The following is a 24,098-nucleotide window of genomic DNA, read 5'->3' on the forward strand; positions in this document are numbered from 1 at the left end:
TTCTTGACAGAGAGGATCTGATGAGAGCTGGCCATGAATTTTTCCACTAAACATTCTTTCATCAGAAAATGCTGATTTGTTGAAACCAAACATGTTTGGCAGGAAAAGGCCAATGTCAACAGATTTCCTGGCTCGAAACGTTTTCAGAAAAAACAAGTTTTGAAATTAGTAAAACATCCTGTTTTGACATTTTCAAAATGAAAAGTTCCTGTTTGTCCGTTCTTAACAACTTTTCATTTTGAAATGTAAATTACATGATAATTTAAAAGAAGTCAAAATCAAAAAATTGAAAGGAAACATTGCACCAATTTTTTTCCATGAAATTTTGGCTTTTTGCCGTCAATCTGGACCGTTTTTAATCTCTCAACGTTTCCCAGCACAGAATCTCTATTTTCTGCCCAGCTCTAGCCCTAATCCATTCTTCCCAGGGGAACAGTACTGTGACCGAGTTTTGCACCCCCCTCACATGCATCCTGGGGGGTTGGCTTGTTTGCTTAGCTGTACACTGCTGGGCTATATTGATTTTCCTGCTAGTTTCATTTTGCTGATTACTTTTGCCTGCTGCAGTGTAGCATTCACAGCTCTTCTTTCTTCTTCTCCTCTCCCCCCCCTTTATGCGTTTATGTCCCCGCAGTCTGATAGATTTCACACGGTTACCGTCTCCGACCCCTGAAAACAAGGACTTGTTTTTTGTCACAAGGTCTGCTGGGGCTCAGCCCTCTCCCGCCCGGAGCTCCAGCTACTCGGAGGCCAATGAGCCTGATGTGCAGATGTCCAATGGCAGCAAGAGTTTGTCCATGGTGGACTTGCAGGACAATCGGATTTTGGACAGTGGGGCAAATGCACCTGGGGCCGCGGATTCCCTCAATGACAGTCAGTCGTCTGTCGGGCAGTTACAGGGCATATGGACCGCACGAACTCAGCAGAACAACGTGACTAGCATGGCCACGGTGCGCAGGGTAGGCCAGACCCCCACCACGCCCAATTCTGAGAGCGCGCCTGGCAGGCCCCAGCTTTTAGCACCTTTATCATTCCAGAACCCGGTGTACCAGATGGCGGCCGGGCTCCCGCTGTCCCCCCGGGGCTTGGGGGACTCTGGCTCTGAGTGCCACAGCTCCCTGAGCTCCCACAGCAACAGCGAAGAGCTGACGGCCAACAAGCATGGCTTCGTCAACCCTGCTGGGAGCGAGGACTTCACCCGGCGGACGGGGGAGCTGGCCCGCCGGCAGCTCTCTCTGACAGAAAAAGGTGGCCAGCCCACCATGCCCCGGCAGAACAGCGCCGGCCCCCAGAGGCGGATAGACCAACCGCCACCTCCCCCGCCGCCGGTCACCAGGGGCAGGACGCCGCCCTCCCTGCTGAACACGGTTCAGTACCAGAGACCTTCCAGCGGGAGCATGATGTCCTCCTCACCCGACTGGCCGGGCAGCGGGGCCCGCCTCCGGCAGCAGTCGTCCTCCTCTAAGGGCGACAGTCCAGAGATGAAGCCGCGCACCATGCAGAAACAGGTTAGTGCCAGGAGGTCATGCCGAGCAAAGCTGGCCTTGTGGGTGGAAGGGATGTGGGTGGGGATCAGGCCCCAAATGGTTGGAGGGAATTGGGAGATTAGGCCATGACTTTCCTCCCCTTCCAGTCTGGCAGCAGAATGGGGAGGTGGGGCTGGCTCCAAGCCGCTGAGTCAGTGCAAGGCCGCACTGGCCCATGTGGGGGGCCATGTGTTGGCTCCTGCCCGAAGCCTGGCCTGAGACAGAGCCCATCCTGAAAAGGTGACGTTTACATTTTTGCTCTCGGAGTTTGCTGCGTCCGTTTCCTCTGCTAGAGTGCGACTGCCTCGGGGCTGCAGGCGGCGATGGGGTTAGAGCCTCTCCTCCATTCCGCTCCACCATCCTCTCACTGCTTTGCCTGCACGTGCCAACTGCTCATCCCATGCCACAGTCAGTCAAGTTCCATCTCACAGACTCGGATCAGGACCTGATCTCCGCTCAGGAAGAGGTTCCGTCCTGCTGCTGTTTCGCTGGGGACGTGGTGCGACTGGACACTCCCAATCCTGTTAGTTTTGCCTTTTAGAATCTCCCATGGATGCATTTTTGGGGAGGGGAAGCAAAGGGAGGGGTGGAAAAAAGGGGAAAGAGCCGTCATTCCAGCAAAATCAGCAACACTGAAATTCCCTCCTGTGCACAAAGACTGTGCGCCAGCTGAAGTCCACCTTTGCCTGAGGGTGAATTTCACTGCATGTAGCCCTGATAATAAAAGTAGCAGGTCACTCTGCTTTGTCCCCATGCCTGGGACATATCCCGTTTGGCTGGCACGTGGAAATAGTTTTCCTAGCACTTATCTTTTTTCTCAGAACTAATCCCATAGGGAAAGAAACACACCGAGGATTTATGATACTTCAAATGAAGATTTCTTTTAAAAAAAACAAAAAAACACCCCGAAAAAAGATGTGGCTAGCTAACGACTATCCCCTCCATCTCAATCCAGAAACAGTGGAACAGCTCCCCGGAGGCAGCCCACTTGAAAGCAAGAGACAGACAGGTGTGCACAATTACTCTTCTTTTTCAAGGACTCTACAGAGCCCTTTACCAGCGCTGGCCATTAAAAGACATTTTGTCAATCAGCTGTGGACAGCGGAGCTGTCTGTCGGCGTAGGCATTAGCAAGCTGGGCATATAGCAGCATTTATATAATAAGGATCGATACTCATTATGTGGGGAAGGCAGAGAGGTTGGCAAAGCACTTGGGGGCCTGTTCGGGAATGGGGGCTGCTCCAGAGTTGTTATGCTGAGTGGAATGAATGTGTGATGACCCTTCACAGAGCTCTGGTCAATTTGTGTTCACACTCCTTGTCTCCGCAAAAGGTTCTCCTCGGGGGAGCAGGAGTCCCTGCCACGCCGCTCCTGCCTCTTTATCTGTGTATCTGAGTGGTATAGTAACAGTCCATGCCAATCATAATGAAACTGCTTGATCCCACTCAACGGGGCTTAGTGCTGTTTGAGAGGAAATACATCCCATTCAGTGGCCATGTCATTTGGATTCCCGAGTCCCTTACTGCTGCTGATTGGAAGAGCTTCCGACCGCCTCTTTCCTCATTTTATTTCACATGGTGGATCCAATTTTGAATCCACTTAACTCGGGGTTTTCGGTCATGTTCAGAGGAAGAAGCCCAGCGAGGGAGGAGGCACCATTCATGCAGGGCTGACCCCCATTTTGTCAGCACTCACGGGGCTGGAAAACCCCAAACATCTTCTACAGGGCTGAAAGGAACAATAGGGACAATTTCCTCCACCTCTTGTGGCCATGCACTTTTGAGAGACCTGCATTCTTTGCTTCTGCCGTGGTCACAATTCCCAGTCCAGAGGCGCCCCAAATGGCAGGAAGCTAAGGGCCCATCTATGGCAGGGAGATAATCCAAGAGCTGAGTCTGAAACTTCAGGTTCAAAGTCTGAGATTCAGAGGGCAAGATTTACTTGGAGGGGCAGGAGAGGGAGGGGTAGTAACATCAGTGTAATTGTTTCCATTCCCACTGAGCCATCATGGAATCATCTGACTTGAGCTGGGAGGACTTTCCCCAAATGCTCCTATGAAGAATTCTCCATCCAGGGCTTTCCACCTCAGAGCGAGGGATCTGCTCTCATGCTGATACTGCTGGTGATTGACTAAAAGGACGAGGGAGCTGGAGGTGTGAACAAGTCTCTGACATGTCTGGGTTTTCAGCCTGGATCCTCTTAGCACATTCACTCTAACCCACAACGTTCAGCCTGAGACATCATTGACTGCAATTTGTAGCCAGCTCCAATGGAGGAAAAATAGCTGGAAATCCACTTCCTGGAGTTTATAATGTGGTTGGAAAATCTCTAGCCAATTTTGTTTGCCTTTGGGTTTACAGAGACACTGCCCAGGGCAATAGGTGGGCAGGTGTCTTTAATTTGCTGATGGTAGAGTACTGCTTACAGTAGCATTTCTGTAGTGCAGATGGCTAGAGAGCATTCTCCTCGAAAGGAAACTTACAAGAATCCCATTCTCTGAGCCACTGTAGCATTAAGAAACGCAGAGCCCCAAGGTTTGTTGTTGTAGGGTCCCTCATGTGACTACCTGCCTTTGAAGAACCGTAGATTTTTCAGGAGGCCCCAGTGTGATCAAAAATCGCATTTCACTTTGTAAATTTGTTTGTGGCTATAGTGAAATCTCCGCAGCAGGTGAAGAGGCATCTCAATGGAGGAGGAGCTCAAGAGTTAAGCAACAGCTCTACCCAGAGGCTGAGCAGACACAACCTGTCTGCCTGCAGCATGAACCCTGACAGGCCACGTGGCATGAGACAATAGCAAGAGCTGCCCAGGAACTAGGGCCTCTTGATCTTGAGCAGATCCCTTTGAAGCCCAATTAACAGCAGTGGATTTGTAGGGTGGCAGAATTGGGCCTATAAAGGCAAGCTGACATTAATAAGCTCAAATAAATAAGGTGCATTAACAGGCAGTGTCCTTGCTCTCTCCCAGACCCCTTCGGGCACTCTAATCCATTCCTTTCCATCGGAGCAGTACTGGGGCCTTGGGCTTGGTTGGAAGGAAACTCTCTTGCTCTCTAGCTTCACATCCATTTTTGTTACCGATTTTTCTTTTGTTATGGTTGTATGTTTCATTGTAGGCCCCTTCTCCTGTGAACCCCAATGCCCTGGACCGCACTGCCGCATGGCTTTTGAATATGAACATGCACTTTTTAGAAGATGAAAGCATTGACCCAGATTCCAAGCACAGGGATAAGCTCAGGAATAAGGACGAGCTCAGCCAAGCAGAAAAGGTAAAACCTGACTGGATTGAAACAAGTGTCTAACTAGAGAGAGTTTCCTTAAACGTCATTTAACTGAGCTGCACGGGGTGAGGCGGGGTCTCCAGGGGACTCAGCAGCCCTGGGAGAAACCCCACTGTTCCCCTGCCGCACGTCAGGGGCAGAATGCTGGGGATCCTGCTCAGGCTTCACGAACTGGGTTGTCCCTCTTCTCAGGGCAAGAGAGGAACAGAGGGGACAGGAGCGAGTATGAGAAGCTAGAGCATCAGGGCACAGCAGAGCCAGCATAAGCAGTGCATGTCAGTGCCCCTGCTCCCCCACTGCAGAGAACAGGGCTTACCAAGTGAACTAAAGAACGGAACGAAATGAACAAGGCAGGAAGTAGCAGGCAGCTCTCCTGGCTTGCTCAGGGGAGGTGGGGCAAGATGAGCTCCAGCATTCAGGCTTACAAAAGCCATTAGCACATTCCAAGGAGAGGGGCCAGGTTCTGATCCCAGTTACAGGAGTGTTAGGCTGGCGTGACTCCATTTGCTGCCGGTTGAGGCCATGTAACCAAGTCCAGAGACCCGTCGCGCTCCAAGAACGTCTCAAAGGCTGTGTCTTGTGCTCAGGGGGTGATGCCCAGCTTGAGTGGGTGTACGTGCTCGTGCTCATCGGGCTAGCGCGCCGACAGGAGTGTAGCCACAGTAGGCAAGTGGGCGGCGGCAAGTGGCAGCACAGGCGAGCGGTCCTGAGCGCAGATCTGCCGGGTACCCATGGGGGTGTGTTCAGAGCGACGAGCCCCTGCCGACACCCGCTGCTGCCTCTACTACCACCGCTACGCCGTGGTCGGTGGCGCGCTGGCTCGGGGAGACCGAGCCCAGGAATGTCCACGCGCGCTGGGACTCGCACCTCCGGCTCCCAGGGCAGGCGCAGCCTCTAGCTGCTGTGTGAAATCTGAGCACCCCACGCCAGGGAGTAGCTCTGCATTAGAGTTGCACAGAATATGTTCAGCAAATAGTAAATTCACCACAAAATGCGTTTTTTCCAGGCACTGAAGCTATTGGTGAATTTCAGGTGAGATGTCAGGAATATCCAAAAACAAAATCAAGTGTCAAAATGTTTTGCCTTGACGTTTTCTTAACAAACTCTCTGGAGGTTTCATTTCAAAACGGTTGTAAGCAGCGTTGGTGGAGGCATGTTGGTCCCAGGATATTAGAGAGACAAGGTAGGTGAATCTCTTTTATCAGACCAACTTCTGTTGGTGAGAGAGAAGCTTGGAGCTTCACAGAGCTCTGCTTCAGATCAAGAAGAGGAAGAGCTCTGTGTAAGCTTGAACGTTTCTTCCCCCTCCCTCCCCGAAGTTGGTCCAATAAAAGATATTCCCTCCCCCACCTTGTCTCTCTCTCATTTCACAGCAATCTTCTCCAAATGAAACATCGAGTTGAATCGCCATTTGAAACATTTTGTGTGACTCGAATGAACATTTGGGTTGTGGATTTTTTTTTTGTTTCGGCAAGAAAAACCACCCAAAAAGATTCAGTTTTGGTTTGAAATGAACCAGATTTTTTCAGCTTTTTCCATTCGGCCACTAAGTCCATTATTTGCTCAGCACTACTCGGCCCTCGCTGTAGGAAGAGTGATGGATTGGCTGGGTTCCCCAGCTCCCAGCCCAGTCTGAGGAGGAGACCAGCGTGCCTGGTGAGCAAGTGGAGCTAGAAATCAAGATGTTACAGTCAGAGTTTGCGGAAGATACTGCAACTCAAACCAGATCACTAGGGGAAGGTTTCATCAGGCACTAGGGAAAAGCAAAGAGCTTATGTCATATCTGACCAGGATTACATCACTTTTGTCTGTGACAGGTTAGCCCGTTGGTGACACCAGCAGCTTCATGCCCAGCACAACAAGACCAGTCAGAGTGCAAATCACATACACTGGGGAAGGGGGGGGATCTTTTTCTTTTTAATTTGCAAGAAGCTCTCCCAGCAGCCAGACATTGGAGGCACTTTGGTAGTGGAGCTCACAAACTGTAATTCTTCCTCCCATTAGCCATTCATTATCACCTGAAACTTGGAGCGCTAGTCCTTCGTGTATTATTCTGAGGGACAGGGATGTTTCTAGTTTTGTAACACTGACTTTCTCTGTCTAATTTCTCTGGTGCTGCACCATTCTCTGGGCTGTCATCTGTTAAACTTGAGTGACATGCCAAAGCCTTTGTCAGGCAGGGACTGAGACGCACAAGGAGAAATCTCCCACCTTTCAAATAAAAGAAAAAAGTCCCTGGGTAGTTTTTAAAAGTTTATCCCAGTTTATTAATGGATTTTCCCCCATTTTGGCATCTTTATAACATGAAAAGAAATGGGCGGAGGAAAGCATCTGGTGTGGGGAAAGGTCAGCCAGCTAGCTGCCTTCATTTTTAGGCTATAAAAATCTCGACTGCTAAATGAGAGTAGAGTAGAATCCGTGTAATTAGCACAGAGTCCAGCAGGGGTCTCAAAAGTCACCAGTGAAACCGGTGCTCACTGGGGTGTAGCATGGAGCACGGGAGATCAGCATGGCTGGTGTAGTTGCTGCAAGAGAGCTGGGCAGCAGAGTAACGTGAGTGAGGAACCACTTGGAAGGCTTATGCTCTAATTTACACCTGCAAACTACTCTGACAAGGCAGAAGGTACCCCAGTTAGCAGACTCCGTGTGCCACTTCCCCACTGGTAGTCACTAAACTCCTTCTCACCAAACCAACTCTGTGGCAACCTTGGCTCATCTTTCAACAGATGGCCTCTCAAGTGAATTCCACTCTCTGCAGCTTCTGGCACTGGCTTTCTGCCCTGCCAGAGAGATCTCCACCATGTTTTCACCCACAGGCTGAGGGAGGGACAGGATGCTGCAGGCTCTCCTCCAGTATGTACTCCGCCTGGGTAGAGACAGACCACGTCAGGATTACGAGGTCTGACGGTATTTCAATAAATTCTGCTCCCTGCCAAAATATCAAAACGCAAACCCCACCAGAGCCTGGTGTCTCATTCCCATGAAGCATCCTTTGTTACTTCGTTGTCATATCAGTCACTGGCATTAAAGTTCTTCATTAGCATAATCTCTCTCCCCATTACTGTAAGACTTGAATGGTAACCAACAATGAGACAAGTGTTCTAGAGACAGGAGCGACTCCCACGCTCTCCTGAGGCTTCTCCTGCTATCCCTGGAGCTCCCTTACGCTGCTCCTATTTTAAGTGTAGGGTAGGTATGGAATCTCTCCGTGTCTGAGTGACTCCACTCTGTGCACTGTCTGGGCGTTGGTGTCTCCCCCTCTTCACCAGGTGGTGTGCGTGAACTGTGTTGTCTCAGGGACTCTGTAAAAACCTGATTAAAGGAAAACCACAGTGATTTGTCACAGCTGTCTTCTGCCGTGGCCGAAGGATCTACTAGGGCTTTCCCATCTCTGCCTGCCATCATTCGAATACTCCAGCTGCTCACAAAATTATTCAGCATCATGAATTCCTAGCTGTGTGGGTCGCGGTTGTAGTCGCTTCTCAGCCAATGGAAATGACTGTAGCAATTTGCCATCACTGGAGCTGCACTGATTGACACAGCTAGAATCTGGCCCTTGCCATCTCCAATCAGTGAATGGGGCTCGCGTCTCCCACTCCGAGAGAGCTGCCATTCTACTAATGGTCCCCGGAAGGAGGCCCTGTGTGAGGGCGTACATTGGAACACAAATGCAGCCTGCCGTTTGAATGCTCAGCAGAGGCAGGAGACTTGCAGAGCTGTTGTTGAGTACCTTCTGTTCATTTAGGTTTAAAAACAAAAGGTTAGATTACCAGCTATGTAGCCACTATTTACTAAATCAATAGCAAAAGCAACCAGAGCCCTCTTCATTTATTATAACCAGTAATATACTCGATAAGTTGCCTTAGCTCAGATTTGAAAGTCTTCTGCGTTTAGTCAGGTATTTACAACGTCTCAAACTCCTTAAACTGCTCATCAAAATGGCAGGTTCCTGTTTGCTTATTAATCATTGGTAATTTGTTAGAGCGAGGGCACTTTTAAGCAATTGAGAAAAGTCACTCCTTCCAAAGTAAAAATCTCTTCTCTGTTGCACATTTGTACACTGGAGTTTTCCTTTGTCTCAGTAAGTTGTACCGAATGCTGAGCTACCACAGCTCAATCCAATGTTACTGAGTAAAAAAAATCCCCCGTGTTTTGAACTTGTTCATTTGTTTTCTGTGAGTCTTGCCACTATTTACTTTTATTTTACCAAAAACTTTTCAGAGTTTTTTTTACATGAAAAGCACAATAGGTGGAGTCTTGGCTTCATGCACTACCTCCTCTCCCATTGAGCCCTGGGTTGAAATTCTGACCCTGTGGGTTAAGCGAAAGTCAGTTTTCTGCACTGATCATCTAAAACTGCACTGGTGTACAACTGACCGTCTCCGATCAGTCGTGCCCAGTGCGAGCCCTTGCTCCGAGCTCAGTCCAGCTCCCACTGACTTCAGTGGGAGTTGGCTCTAAGCCATGTGTTTGGCTTCAGAAGCACCAGCTTCCTAGGGAAAATGCACATTAATAAAAGCTTGGCCATGGACAATGGGGCATCCGTGCCCTGTGGGGGCATCTGATGGTTGTTTATTAGAGCAAATCCCATAGGAGTGTTTGGGCCCAATTAGAGTAACTCCCGTGGTATGTGACCAAATGTGGTTATCATTTGCTGGCTGCGTGATGGCCCATGTGCGCTGAGTTTGATGGCCGCAGCGGACAGGTATCAGCCTCCCAAGACCTACCCCGAAAGCGGCTGGCAACGGGGGCAGTCTCCAAGGAGGATGATTGAATTGGCTGCAGAGAGGTGGTTTGGCGGAGGCCAGTGTGATGAATCTTGCATTGGCACTGTCTGTGCTGAGACCTTCAGTCTCTAGGGTGGCCAGACCAGCATCTTTCATTACAACGCTTCGACGCTTCCTTTAAAAAAGCAAATAACCATTCAGCATCGAAAGTGCTACTCGCTGAGCTCATGTGATCCGCGTGGTCTCTGCTGTTCTCAGTCACCCTGGGGTCCAGCTGTGTTTAATGGTGATGCCCGCCATAGCTTCAGCTCCACGTAGCCCCCCAGAGCTGGGTTCGCTCCTTTTGAAAAGGTCTCCAAGCTGGGTGCATCTGTGCAGAAAACCCAGCAGGGTAACAAAATGTAACACATTCCGGAACTAAGCACATCCCACCAAAACCCAGCCCAGCCCCTGCTCCTGTAGCGTGGCCTGGATTTAGTGGGATCGGTGCCGGATTCATGCTGGGTTTGGCCCTAGGCTTGGAAGAGTGGCTCCTTGATGAGCATTTTCACTGTCCTTTGACTACAGGGGCTGTGAGCTCCAAGGCTGTAGCTGCCCCGGTGCCCAGTCAGGCAGGGATCGCTCTGAATGAGCTGTTGCTTGGCCTGCAAGGCTTTCACTTCCAGACAGTCAGGTCTCAAATGTTGTCCCTAAACTCGGGCCGTATGAACCCTAGGAAGGCAGCTTTTCCTAGAATGCCAACTGACTGGATTCAGATGCAAGCGTGTGCAGAATTCAGTGCCACCCCTTGATTTACACAGACCTGACGAGCAGATGCCTGAAGCCAGAACCCCACCAGTGCTGCCTCACCTGGCTGTGTCTAACCCTGTACTGCTGTTCAGCTTGAGCAGCTGCCCGCATACATATGCCAGTCAGTCGAGCTAACTTGCATCCTCATTTTAAGTTCCAAACTATGCTAACCAACCATTCTCTGCACCTGCTAGTGACCTGTCATCCCAGCAGAAGGGCAGCCCCACTCCTCGTGCAGTCTGGAGGAGAAGATGGAAGAGGAGAAGGTTTTGAGCAGCTATTCAGGGTTGCTCCTATGTGGGTTTGCAGCTAGTCTAATGCGAGGAGACGGTCATGGCTGGGTTACTGGAGAGTCTTGGTGAGGGAAAAGCCCTAGCAATAAAAATGCCTTGTGCTTTCTCCTTAAATGCTGCAGTACCAGCAGGACCTGGTGGTGCTGCAGGACAAGCTCCGCATCTCCAACAAGAAGCTGGAGGAGTATGAAAACAGGTTCAAATGCCAGGAAGAGACAACCCAGAAACTGATGCTGGAGTACCAGGCCAGGCTGGAGGAGAGCGAGGAGAGGCTCCGCAGACAGCAGGAAGATAAAGAGATCCAGATGAAGGGGATCATCAGCAGGTATGGTGGGGGACGGAGAGAGAGAGCAAAACCCCAACATCTAAATGATTGTAGCAAGGAGGTGGCTGCATGTAGACAACTGGGAGCCTGGGAGCTTTAGCTCTCCTTCACCCCCCAAAAATAATTAGGGATTGTGTTGTTAAAGGAAACAATGAGTCTGGAACAGAAGCTGGTTTATGTCATTGTTAATAAAATGGATACATTTAGTTGTGATAGAAACTACACATTAAAGCAATAGGCAGCCACTAGTACCTCATTGTGTTTTAACTCTAGCCCCACCCCGCATTAGCAGTAAGCAAGCAGGATGCTGTAGCTCAGCTGAAGGGGAGCAGCAAGCTTTCCTGGAACCCATGAGGGCCAGTTTAACTCTTCTGAGGTAGCGAAATGGAGGCAGGTCATTGTGTGGGTGTCTCAAATGAAATCTTACAAACAAGGTTCATCACAAGTCTTCAGCACAGCGCTCTGCCTCTTAAGCAAGGAATAACCTTCTGTTAGCTGGTTGCAACAGTAGGTTGTTATCCTCTATTGATGAGCCTTTAGAGGAAGGCCTACCACATAGTGAATATGTTCAATCTGTGTGAACAGTCAAGATTATAGGGGTGGGGGATTGTAAGAGTAGAGCATAATTACTGTTTGTAGCAACTAGGAGCCCTTGTGATGGAGCAGAACTCCATTGTGCTAGGTGCTGCCAGGCACACAACAACACGACAGTCCCTGCTAAACGTTCTTTGCCATAATTCCTCTCCTGGCACTGGTGTGCAGTACACTATGGACTACTGTGTGCTGCCCTCTGTCGCCCTAGTCGTAGCGGGACTGGCGTCTCTAGCTGTAGATTGCAGAGTGCTTTAGGACGGACAGTGCTGTCTAACACTATTTGTTACACACTCAAAATGGCCACATCCAAGCCTGGCAATAGGATATCCTGGAAATGGTGCCCTGAAACCTCTCGTTCTATAGTCCCATCTCACGTGCAGGAGTGGTGCAGTGCCCAAGGCCTTTAATGTCCAAAGATGAACAACTGGCCCTGTGCCCAGTAGTGAAGGGTGTGAATCCGGGATGGATCCAGCCACCTGGAAATTTGTGCCTTCTTTTAGACTGGAAATAAGACATACATTTTTAATGGTGAAGTAATTGCCTATTGGAACAAGTCTGCCGGGGTCATGGTGGGTTCTCCATCGGTGACACTCTAAATCAGGATTGGCTGGTTTTCTAATAGATCTGCTCTAGGAAGTATTGGGGGATGTTCTATGGCCTGTGTCTGACGAGGTGATCACAATGGTCACTTCTGGCCTTAGAATCTATGGATCCAGGAAACCTTCAAATTCAGAGCGGGTTGTGGGTTTAGAGGCTAAACCTGGAACCAGGTGTGAAATTTCCAGCTAGCTCCTTTCTCAGTAATGGGCTGAATCAAAACTCTCTAAGCTTCCAGGGGCTTGGGCTATCTGAATGTAGCTCCTGGTGCAGGGCTGTAAAAGTACTTTGGTATTTACATAGCACTGTCAGCTCTGAAGCACTTCAGACACTGGGCCAGATTAACCCTTAGCATAACCCATGGTCGTCGGTGGCGTTACACTGTTGTATGCAAAATACACAGTCACCAAAGCACTACATTTTCAGTCAATCTGTGTTTCTTGGGCTGGGGGAGGGAAGTAGTTCTGAAATCAGCACTGACCCCAAGCTACAAGAGAATCAAACTTCTTCTGAGGTGCAGGCAAGTCTGGGCAACTTTTAGCTTTTCACTGTTTTTCATTTCCTGGGATCCAGCTGGAAATGGAGGGGCCCTCACCTGCTCCCATGTTCTTTCCAACCTCAGGTTTGCAAACGTCAGCTATTTCACTCCAGCGACCCTCTGCCCCTTTGGAGGGGCACCTGTCTCTGTTAAAGCTCGGGGTGACGGAATCCATAGATTTGCTTGGTTCATGGAATGGTAGAATTCAGAGATGGTTGAGACCTCTGAACCCAGCCCAGCTCTCTGGGCTCAGGGTAGGATTTTTCCTTTCAGTATATTATTTTGTCCTGTTTTCTATACCCAAAGCAATGGGGCTTCTGCCTCTCCCCTTTGGAGATTATGTCTCCAGCAGACATCTCTCACTGTCAGGAAGGTCTGAGTGTTCCTCTCCATCTCATTACTCCGAGCTGACATCCCAAGTAACCCTCTGCCTCCATGGTGTTTACATACATATAGGCTGTTATGGCCCAATGTCATAGTCTTTAGCCAAGCTAGACCCGTTCCTTTCTTTTAAGCTGCTCTCCTAAATCAGCTGCTCTAAAGCTCCCTCCCTTCCCACCTCATCCTTTGCTTGCTCATGTCTAGAGTAGTTTAACAGTCAGACAGCAAACAGCAGGGTTTTGAACGATTGGAGCAGAGAGTTTTGGTTGGTTTGTTTTTTAACCAATAAGACTCTCAGGGCCAGCCATTTTCCACGGCCCCAGCCCTATTCTGATCTTAACTGCAGAAATTCCACGTTCTCTGAAAGTGGGATGCTGTGTGTGCGAATGCCGGCAATGTCACGTGAAAAAACCGGTTTTTGTGCTCCCTGAAGGCGGGGATACGATGTGAGAGCTTCCCATTGGTTTGGCCTGCTGTTTCACCCCTTGCTCTGAGCTTTCGAGATGTAAATCAACCCTTTGCCTCCTCTGCTGTCAAGGAGTAAGGGAAGAAATAGTCTGTATCATCCATCCCAGGAGACTGATTTAAAAGTCTACCAAACTAATGGCGTGGTGGCTGCAGGTGACAGAGCCGGTATAGATCCTAGCACGTGTAATTAATGGACTCCTGCACCTGGATGCTCTCTGCAGAGGGGCACTGCCTTTCAGGGTGTTGGATCCCACAAACAGGTGATCAGAGCAATCTCACCCCCCTGCTAGGGCAGCCTCCTAGGTCACCAGAGAGCTGGCAGCTGTGCAGGGCTGACCCACTCTGCAAGTTGAAGAACTGAAATGAGCATGAAAGGGATGAAGGACGAGCAGGGGAACTAGCACTGCACTTTAACTAGTGCTGGCCTGGCGGGCTCCATGGCTTTCTAACAGGGTGCCTGATGCCTTTCTGCTTCAGGCCAGCACTCACAGCGAACCTGCAATGGCCAGGGGTAAGCCAAAGTCATTCCCGGCTGCTGGCTGGGTGCTGGGCATTGGTGGGTCTGAGCATAGTTTCTAATAGACAGGTGTCCCTATCACAAAACCCACTACGCAGCCGGCAGCCTCAGCAAGAGCAGCCAAGGAGCTGGAATGGGCCAGTCTGTCCTTCCAGGCAGGGCCAGGGCAGGCTGGCAGCGGGAGGGAAGAGGTTACCGCTGCTGCCTATGCTCTACTTGTTCTGGGCACAGAGAGGAGATTTTGGTCTCCCAGGCGAGCTCCTTGCAGCAGCAGAATGCACTGTTTAATAACAGCAGCTAGACTCTCTGCTTCTCGGAAGCTAAACGTTTGCTTCTGGGTTCTCTTGCCAGATTGATGTCGGTCGAGGAGGAATTAAAGAAAGATCATGCAGAAATGCAGGCGGCAGTGGATTCCAAACAGAAGATTATTGATGCCCAGGTCAGTACCCTTTTAATGTCAGGATGTACAGCAGCCCTGGGGGAATGAGCCCCACTGATGTGCAGATCCCATTGTTACTGTCCCAGAGGGCATAGCAAGCATTGCACTAAACCGATGACAATCCAGACCACAGTTAAGGTTGTAGCCTGTTGTTATTACCATCATGGTGTTTGCACGGCTACAGCACCATCCATCCGAGGGGCTCAGACCTTTGCCTCCCTGGCAGAAGACAGTGAGGGTATGGGGAGGCTGAAATGGAGCTGGGGGATTCTAGGACTCTCTCAACTTCAGTGTAGCCTTAGAAGGGGCTGATTTAAACCCAAAGCAAAAGGAGTCCGAGTTAATGGTGGAAGCCTGTCTCTTTCTAGCCTCCCTTGAGTGCAGCAGTTACGCTGCACAAACAGGATAACATCACCACCTGCTGCTCAGATGCTTCTATATCCCATGCCCACTGGTAACTGCAGGGAGATCTCTAGGGGAGACATTACCATGACAGGCTTATAAGTCACTCCTTCCCTTTATGTACCAGGAATCTCTCCGATGTTTGTGCTTACTGGCCATGGGTGTTGCAGGATGGAGAGAGGTGTCCTGGAAAGCCACCATAGAGGGGAAGGGAAGATGGAGGAAAAGGGAAGCAAGCAGGTGTAGGTCAGAAAGTCACCTACCATGCACTAGTGATGAAGGCGGAGGACATCAGGGCTTTCCCCATGAAATGCCAGGAGCAGTATAAAAAAGTACCATCCAAAGAACATGTACCCTTGAGTAGGGTAGCATAGCCTGTTCCTTCTCAGGGCTGCACGCCCCATCGGATGACTAAGAGCCCTGATAAAGAGTTCAGAGCATGAGCAGGTACTCACCTGTAGGAAGATGGTACAAACTATTCCAACATCGCTCACAGCTCCCCTTTCCATTGAGCAGCTGGGTGGCAGGAGATGCGCAGAAAGAGTCTTCTCCTCCTTCTCTAGGCATTTGGCATAAAGGCAGCTGTTTCCATTAGCAGGTCATGTGTAGGACCCAGCTGCTCTCTCCTGCATGGGACAGCAGAGAGACTCCTCTAGTCGCTGTTGGAAATCTGCCTCAGCTGAGCTTTTACCTCAGCCCCCTGACAAACGATCAACCTCCCGCCCAACAGTTGCAAAGGCTCCCATTAGCCGATAAGGAGAGAATTCCAGGGTTGGCTTCCATTTGTTCAGGCACAAATATTTGAAGCTAGTTTCCTAGCTAACTGTAGCACCCACAACTCAGCTCATTAAATAGACATGGCCACAATTAGCGACGGGTGCAGAGGTGGGGGCAAAGGTCTGTGGGTGTGAAACAATGCCTGAGAGAGGCGCTGTGGTTGCTGACATTCTGCTCCAGTTTGAACACAGGAAAAGAAGATCAGTGTCTTGGCCACCATCTGCAGCCAGGTCCCACTATTCTAGACTACATGCTTAATGACCCTGTTTATCATAGACTGAGTCACCATTCTTGAGTAATGATTTACTGGGTAGCAAATGGGAAAGGAGCAAGGAGAACCTGGCGAAAAGGAATCAGTTTATCTTTACAGTCATTTGGTCAGTGCTAGTAAATCAGCACATCCACCTCTCTAGTGTTCAAGCTGAGCCTAGGAGAGAGCGGGGAGTCCGTTAACAGACAGCTATTGACAGCGTGCCTTCCGTAGCCTGCAAATTGTGCTTGACTCTCAGCCTCGCCTTGGCCCTCACGCACTACCTGTTTCTCCTCCTTTCAGAGCTAGCCTCCAGGGCTGTCCGGCAAGCTTTTTTAACTGGATTTTAGGAACGTTCCCTGGGGCACAGGTAGAGCTCAGAGGAGGGCACCTGATCCCGTCCACTAAGGAGCATTGCTTGCTTCAGAATCTCGCACAGCCAGGCCAGGCACCAATCATTCCCCGCATCGTCCAGACACGGCCACCTAAGAACCCTGCTGATCAACCAGCATAAGAGGCTCCCTCCTTGCTGGGCAGGGGCCTGAACAGGTCCCAGGAAAGCAGAACTGAACAGAAAGTTACTACTTTCTCCCTTGTGAAATTTCATCCGTTCAGGTGGGTTCGCCACCAAACTTCACACTTTTGTCCTTCCTCCTTGCTGCTGCCCACAGAGCTCCAGGCAGAAAAATAGATATCAGCATGGTCTCAACTCTGCCAAAATGCCCTTTGATGCTCTAACTTTTCGTGTACAACTCAGACAGATCCATGGCCCATACACTGCTATGGATCAGGCTGAAGGCGACGGCTCACTCGTTTCTTGACATCGGTGATGCTTTAAATATGAGTGAGAGCAGTGGTTACAACACAGGCCTGCCATAGTTATCCATGTCCAGCTCTGTTGGGCAGTGCTTTAAAGATTCTAACCCCCTAAGTAGACACAGCCCATTCGCTGGAGTTTCCTTTTGGACTCTTTTCCTACATGGATGTGCTACCATTGGAGCAATGAGTGGAAACAAAGTTTTACTTTGATTTTCTAGTTTAAATTGGCCAAATCCTGATCTCCATGAGCACTACTCCTGAGCAAAGACTGCACGCAGCCTCCCATTGTGAGGTGCACGTCCCGGAGAGCGAGCACAATTCAGTGTCAACAAGGTCTGCTTGCTCTTCTAAAGGAACTAGTGCTGGATCTGCTCAGAGTTGGAGCATTAAAGCCGGAATTGCACACATTCCTCAGCCTAGCACCTACACCCTAAATCCAAAGTGTTACAGCCCACAGGTGACTAGACTGCGACAGGCCACAGGCTGACAATAAGCACTGGTGGCCCTCCGTCCCTCCTGAGGCCCCAGCCATGGCAGGGAAATGATGAAGTGAGATATGCCCAGTGACCTGCACCCACGCGCTGCAGAGGAAGGCAAAAAGCCCCAAGGTCCCTACCAGTCTAACTCGGGGGGGGGATTCCTTCCCCACCCCCACACATGGGGATCGGTGAGATCCTGAGCATGTGAGCAAGAACCAGGCGGCCAAGCGCCTGGAAGAGAAAATGCTCAGGGCTACCTCCGAGCCCTGGTGCTCCCTGCTCAGTGTCTCATCATTGGCCGTGGCCAGCCCCGATGCTTCAGAGGAAGAAAAAAACCTCAAACCCAGAACATCCTGGAGGTCCCTTCCGGACCCTGCAGCTGCAACCCTAGAGCATGAGCGTCACCTTTCCATTTGTAACCAGTTTCTGTGCCTCTGGGTTCCACCCCACCCTAAGATTAGCCTCAGTGCTAGAATCGTGTGTGGGGAAGAACGGTTTTCAAAGCCGTGTACACACAAACCGTCACCAGTCCAACCTCTGAGCATCCCTCAGGTAAGTATTTCTATCCCCAGGCTGCAGCTGGGGGAACTGACGACAGAGGGAGGGCTCAGTGACTTACCCAAGTTCACAGAGAGAGATGGTGTCAGAACCAGATGGCAGCACAGGACTGCTTGGCACCCATCCTTGTCGTCATAACGCTGGACTCTGCCCCCTCTGTATTCAGCGCGAAATGGGACCCGGCCGTCGCAGCTCTCCGGGCAGGCTACGAGGCGTTTGAACGATCAACATCCATTAAAACAAAATCAATTAAACATGGATATGAATAACCATTGAAGGAGAGAATTGGGTTTTAGAACATGAACCTTCTCCTCATTCTAACTGCTGCTGGGTGGGAGGAAAAAAACCGCGTGTGGCACATGCCTGTATAATTGGGAGAATAATAGAAGCCATTTTATCTCTGTTTTGTTCAGGGTCAATTAGAACATGATGAAATGAATTTAGCTCTGATTCCACTAGCCTGAAAGCCTGACATGTTGGAGTTTGTGTGAGCCGAACTGTTATCTGCAGAGAGGCTGGCCCAGGGAGGGCAGGGCTGGCAGTGGTATCTGTTAACATTGTCCTTTCGGACAGAGATATCCCAATACCTCTGGCTCTGAACTGGTACCGTTTTCTCAAATTGTCCAACCCCCAACAACTGCAAGCTCCTGTAGAACAGGACCTGCATCCAAATCCTCCCTGGGTTTGCTAAACCAAAGCTGACCCTGCCTTTGCACACCTGTGCCAAGAGATGAGGTCTCATGGAGGCAGTTTCTACAGGCACGCTCACTGAAAGTGCCCCACTTTCTGTTTGGTTGCAGGAGAAACGTATTGCTTCATTGGATGCGGCCAACGCACGGTTAATGAGTGCCCTTACTCAGCTGAAAGAGAGGTACAGCATGCAGACACGTAACGGGATCTCCCCCACAAACCCAACTAAATTACAGATTACAGAGAACGGAGAATTCAGAAACAGCAGCAATTGTTAACCCGCGGAGGGAGCTGCTGCAGGAGAGGAGGCCTGGCCTGAAAGACTGCGCAGCAGCAGGGGTGAGCCGTGCTTCAGAGAATGGCTGCTGTCTTTCCCCCCCCACTCCCCAAGGAACCAGCTCCTTACTGCAGACGGCGCACTTGACTGCTCCGTGGTGGGAGACGCCAACGCCAGCAAGTTGAGGGGACCAAAAGACCGAGTTGTGTGAAATGTGTGGCAAAAGGAGAGCTCCGTATGCGGGGGGGATTGCTGTCACTGGTGGATTTAAGTCAGTGTTTAATGTTTAACCTTTTCCTTCTCCAACTGCCCCAAGGACATACCTCACACTCCTCCTGGCCCATGATAATGGCCTTGGCGTGCCAGTAAGCAAAATAAAGGAGTCTGGGAAAGCCTGAGCCAGGCCCACTCAGGCTAGTTAAAGTGTGTTCAGTGGTGGGTTCCTGCGGGTAAATGCTCAGTGGAGGAGGAGAACGTATCGGTCTGAAACCCACTTAGTCTAATTCCAGCCCTGGTCAGGAAATGCTCTGCCATGGCACTTGGTTTGCTCGGTGGGTCATTCTGTGTAGCTTCAGGTCGGGGTGGCCGCAGCACATGGCTCCTGTGCCCCGCTTGGAGCATGCTCCATGCACTGGTCCCTGCACAAGCACCTTTCCCCCGGCGTTGTGCAGTAAGAGAGGGTTCCTGGGCCACTCTCAGTTTGACGCTCACCCAAGGGAACTGGTGTTTGAATGAAATCCGAGTGACTCAGGAGAGGAGGGTCTGAAGAGCAAGGACAAAGCTCGCTATGTGTGCGGGGTGGGAGCCAAAGGAATGCTGGCACAGATAGACAACAGGGCAGGTCACCTGGGAGGGGAGTAAATAGCACTTCAGCAGGAATTGCTGGGCTAAGCAGTGTCGCAGCGAGTGTTACCTCTGTAGGAGTCCGGCGCTCCCGGGAGAGTCCATGCATATTACACCTACGATGGCACCTTGCAGCAAGAGAACAGCTCTCTGTCTTTGCTTTACTTTTTGCCAACCTACCAGTCAGACGCCAAGCCCAGTGCAGCTGGTGCAGGCTTGTGTCCAAGGCAGCGGGACTGTTATACGCCAGCAGAGAAGGGGAGCTGGTGTTCTAGGGATGGTGTCTTTATTTCTAGGTGCAGTTTCTTCTTGGCAATCTAAGGAGGGGAGGGAGGGGCATGTTACCTTGTCACAAATCTAACACAGTGAAACGTTCCACATGAGTAGCATCCCACTAAACTTCCTGCTATTGAACACAGCAAATATCACGTCCACTCAGCTCACCCAGCTGCTTAGCGGTTGGGTTGTGAAGTGTGGGTTACTAGCCAAAAATCACGCCGAAAAATGTCTTGAAGCCCCATCACGATTCAGGGAGTGGAATCAGTTTTACACCAGCATTTGTTTAGGATGTGGCTGCTTGCTCAGAAAAGGAAGGGTTATTTGTGCGGAGGGGGTGGGGGTGCTATATGCAAAGGTGTGTGCTAAACATTCAAGAAAAAGAAAAACCCTGAAGAAGCATGAAGATTGGTAATTATATTTCTTTTCTTTCACAGTATGCATTAGAAAAAAATACAGCCCATTTTCTGGAATACTGTCCTCTTTAAATTGGGAATGAGCACTGCACGGAAATTAACAGCCTCGAAGAATGTAAAACATGGTCATAAGGGAATAATCAACAAGAACAGCAGCAGCCACCGAAATTCCCATGGTCAGGAGGCACTGTGCAGACATAAGCCAGGATTAGACTTTCCTAACTGCTGAAAGAAGTAGATTCGGCACATTCAGACGTGTGTTGCTCAGCGGAAGGGCCATCTCCTTAGAGGGGGATTATGCCACTGACCTGCTGCCAGTGCAGGTTTTTTTGTTTTTGTTTTTTAAAGTTAGTCCTTGATTCCCAGTCTCAGAACAGGTCATTAATACGGAGACCCAGAGAGATGGTTTCTCTGAGACATGGATGCCACTGTACAGTGTATAGGACATCTGCCTATTCCGCCCATTAGGAGCACATACTTGCTGTATGCTTATCCTAGTTTGCCCAGTGCCATGTTTAAATGTACAGTCAGAAGGGACTAGGATACTGAATTGTGCTAGGCTTAGGTCCCAACTCCACAGTATCTAGTCTGTGCTAGCAGGACACTGTTTGCATTTCTCTGTTGTCCTGCCACCGCAAATCCTAAAAAGATTCACTGTGGAGGGGATTATTTTAAAGTTAAAGCTGCTTTTTTCTAAAAGCTTCTCTTCCACGGAAGCCCCAGCCCAGGTCACATAGGGCTGCAACTTCTGCAGCTCCGGATCTTGGATGGTTGACGGCCTGTCTGCGCTCGAAGCTCTCCACACGCAAGGAATGCCGTCCCATCTCTTGATTTAAATTCACAGTGTGGCGTGAACGTAAGACCAAAAAGAGGAGCTCCTCAGAGCCAAGTGACCACTGAATATTGGAGAATTAGCACAAGTGGCTTTGAAGAAGCTCACAAAACTGACAGCCCCTGGAGAAAGACCCAGACAGGTTAGGCGTATACAGGGTACTATGAACAATTTGGTACATACGCTTACACCCGCCTTTGTCTCAGTGTCAAATACCTTTACAGAACCCTGCAAAAAAAGACTCTTTTTAAGCAGCTGGTGCCTGGAGATGTACTTTTAGCTCTGGTTATTTTTTTAGGGTCTGAAATATTCCTCCTATGAAAGATGGAAGCTGTTTCACTTAGAATGCTAGGAAGGAGTGGTGGAAGGGTGCCCTAGCAGGGACTGATTTCCATTCTTACACGGAAACTTCAGGGAACTGTTTTTGGATGCAAATTCAGTGCTTGCCCTAAGAACTGGCAGGGGAATCCCCGAAACAATTGTCTATTTAGTACTGAAGCTAAGTACCATACATCTTAACCTACTCCTCAGCCCTGAGCCAATCCATTGCTACCAAAACTTTTTAGGGACTACATTACAAACTCTTGGTTAATACCAAAATCTCAGTTAAAGCATGCACAGTGTGCTGCTGGTGTAGCAGAAAAACCTAAACCCTTCCACAGGGAGTTATTTAAAAACTAACATTTCCGGATCTGACACCTTCTGATCTGTAGTTTCCTGAGCCAGTATGAAAAGGAACTCAGTCCCAGAAGAAATCTCTTCTTTGTAGAGATGTCCCCTAAAACATGGGATCCAGATCTGGAGGTTTGGTTCAGGCCCATCTCTTAGTGTGTTACTTCAGTTTGTGGTTTTGTTATTTATGAGCTGCACACCAGTGGGGGGGTGTGAGTGCAATTCCTGTCCTCAAGCCTGGTGTTTCGCATAGCAATACCAGAGACAATTTGCAGAGGTGTTCCCAGCAACAGAGAGTAAAACAACCACTCTACTGACCATCATGCGACCTGCTGTTTTCATTCTCGTGCTTTCTGTGACAAGAGCCTATTCTAGTGCAAAAACTGTAACTGTGTAAACAAAACAAACATTCACAGATTTTTATCTTAATGCAAGTCTTACAATTTTTTGTATATGTTCTTGGTGTTTGACTGTAATGTACCTATTCACCTAACAGTTGTATATAGTAATTTACTTCTGGTGCTGCTTATTTGGTCAGGAGTTGAGTGTCTCTACCGCTGGTTTGTTTGGGTTTTTTTGTTTTGTTTTTAAACAGAGGTGGGCTCAAGTAAGCAAATTCAGATCTGGGTTCAGATTTCAGCTGCCCCTTGGGGGCTGGGATGGATCCAGGGTTTTGATTTGGGGTGATGGAGAGAAAACGTGCGAGGCGTTGGGGTGTGAAATATCCCATGGTTGCTGCACGCTATAAATCTAATACAGTGGGGGTTGTGCTTTAAGTTCAGAGCCAGAAGCTCCAGGGAGACTTCCTACCAACTACAATAGTTTAGGAACCAACCGCTTCCCCCCTCCCCCCCCCAATCTATTAAGCAGAAATGCCCTCCACCCAAACAGGTCCTTGGAAGTCTGCACTCTGTCCCTTCAGCATTGTGGTTTTTGCTTGTCCCTGTTAGAGCATTCCTGGAATTGTGAGCAGTGTCTTGGCTCCCCGCTTTAGGACAGCTGTGTAACGTACTGCCAGATGCAGGACACACCGAGTTATGCTGGAATCCATAGACTGGAGGTTTCCCCAGGCACACTGTAGGGATTTGCTGGACCTGGGTGACAATAGCTGTGCTTTGTCAGTTCCACCAAGCTCATTACCCTCCACTGAGAAAGCACCAAGCAAATGTACAGGGGGGGACAACCCTGCACTGATCTCCAGGGCCTGGCCTCCCCCCAGGTCACCTCTGGGTCTCTTCCATCCCTGTTCTGGCATGCTGCAGCCCTGCCCCAAAAGGGGCTGTATTCAGGGTGAGCTGGGACTCCAACTCCGCCTGTCTAGTCCTGGCCTCTAAAGTGAGTGCGGCTGCTGCTGTTCCCTAGTTCCCAAGCGATTCCTTGAACTGCCCCAGAAGGGAGACCGTTCACTTCTAGCCAGATACTGTGTCTGCGCGAATGGCCCCCCACCTGATGGGTCAGCTACGGGCCCCCTTGTGTGACTGCTGGGCAGAGAAGCGTTGTCATTTTCTGTTCTTGGAGGGGGAGTATGTAATTTGGGCCAGAGAGGAACCTGTTCGTCTGCTGAGCAGAGGCTTTACAGCCCATGGACACTCCACAACAATCCTCAAATGCTGGCGCTTTGGAGCAGGGTTTTGGTTTCGCTACTTGACTTTCACAGGTAACGTGAGGTGTGACATTGCTGTAAATTTTATGTGGTTCTGCATCAACTATCGGTACCCAAAGTGCAGTCTCCATGGTCCCATATTCCTTTATCATCCATCACTGTGTCTTAAGATATACCTCTCTCTGTATATCTGCTTAGGCTGATACTTGTTCCTGATGAGCAGTCGCTATGTTTTATATCCTCTTATGACGAAAAAAAACAAACAAAAAACCTTTTTTGTAAGTATGTTTAAAAAACAAAGCGAAGTGGAAGTGTTTGCTGAAACTCCTTCAGCCTCTTTTAAACTATGTAATAATGTACAGAGAAAGTTGTTGGTGTTCAAAGAGATGATGTGGACGTGCAATTTCTGTACATTTGCAATTAGAAATATTAAAGATTTATTTAGCTATTTTATGTAAGGTCTCCCATAGCTTTAATCAGTCAGATCCTACCCTGTTTGGCCCTGGGTGGCAACCTGACCTGGCTTCTGCTGTCTGAGTCATTCGTCTTCTATGGGAGTAAATACTCCAACACAACTAGAGGTCTCTTCAAGACCTCCCGCTTAGTGGGAGGGAGGATGTTCCTAGACAGAAACAAAAAGATCTCAGGGAAGCAGAAGGGGAGATACTGGAAACCACCATATTAGGGTCAAGGTCTCAAGGGGGAGGATTGGCAGAAGCCTGATCTCCAGT

The 24,098-nt window shown here is 49.6% G+C and overlaps 1 protein-coding gene across 14 annotated transcripts in view; it reads left to right on the forward strand.

Moving 5' to 3' along the window:
• Window positions 1–23,808, forward strand: part of DAB2IP (DAB2 interacting protein) — a 275,146-nt gene extending 251,338 nt beyond the window's left edge. For 8 of the 14 annotated variants that reach the window (XM_073314876.2, XM_073314868.2, XM_073314884.2 and 5 more), the window contains 5 exons: window positions 635–1,508; window positions 4,641–4,793; window positions 10,737–10,939; window positions 14,386–14,473; window positions 18,559–23,808. In XM_073314876.2, the coding sequence (XP_073170977.1) occupies window positions 635–1,508; window positions 4,641–4,793; window positions 10,737–10,939; window positions 14,386–14,473; window positions 18,559–18,726 (1,486 nt within the window). In that variant the 3' untranslated portion in view covers window positions 18,727–23,808. Of the gene's footprint in view, window positions 1–634; window positions 1,509–4,640; window positions 4,794–10,736; window positions 10,940–14,385; window positions 14,474–16,205; window positions 16,518–18,558 lie in introns of all 14 variants that reach the window. The other 6 variants (XR_012155308.1, XR_013634766.1, XM_073314874.2 and 3 more) reach the window with 6 other exon arrangements.
• Window positions 23,809–24,098: the final 290 nt, after the last annotated feature.

This window comes from Lepidochelys kempii, chromosome 16 (assembly GCF_965140285.1).
Source record: "Lepidochelys kempii isolate rLepKem1 chromosome 16, rLepKem1.hap1, whole genome shotgun sequence".
Classification (NCBI taxonomy): Eukaryota; Metazoa; Chordata; order Testudines; family Cheloniidae; genus Lepidochelys; species Lepidochelys kempii.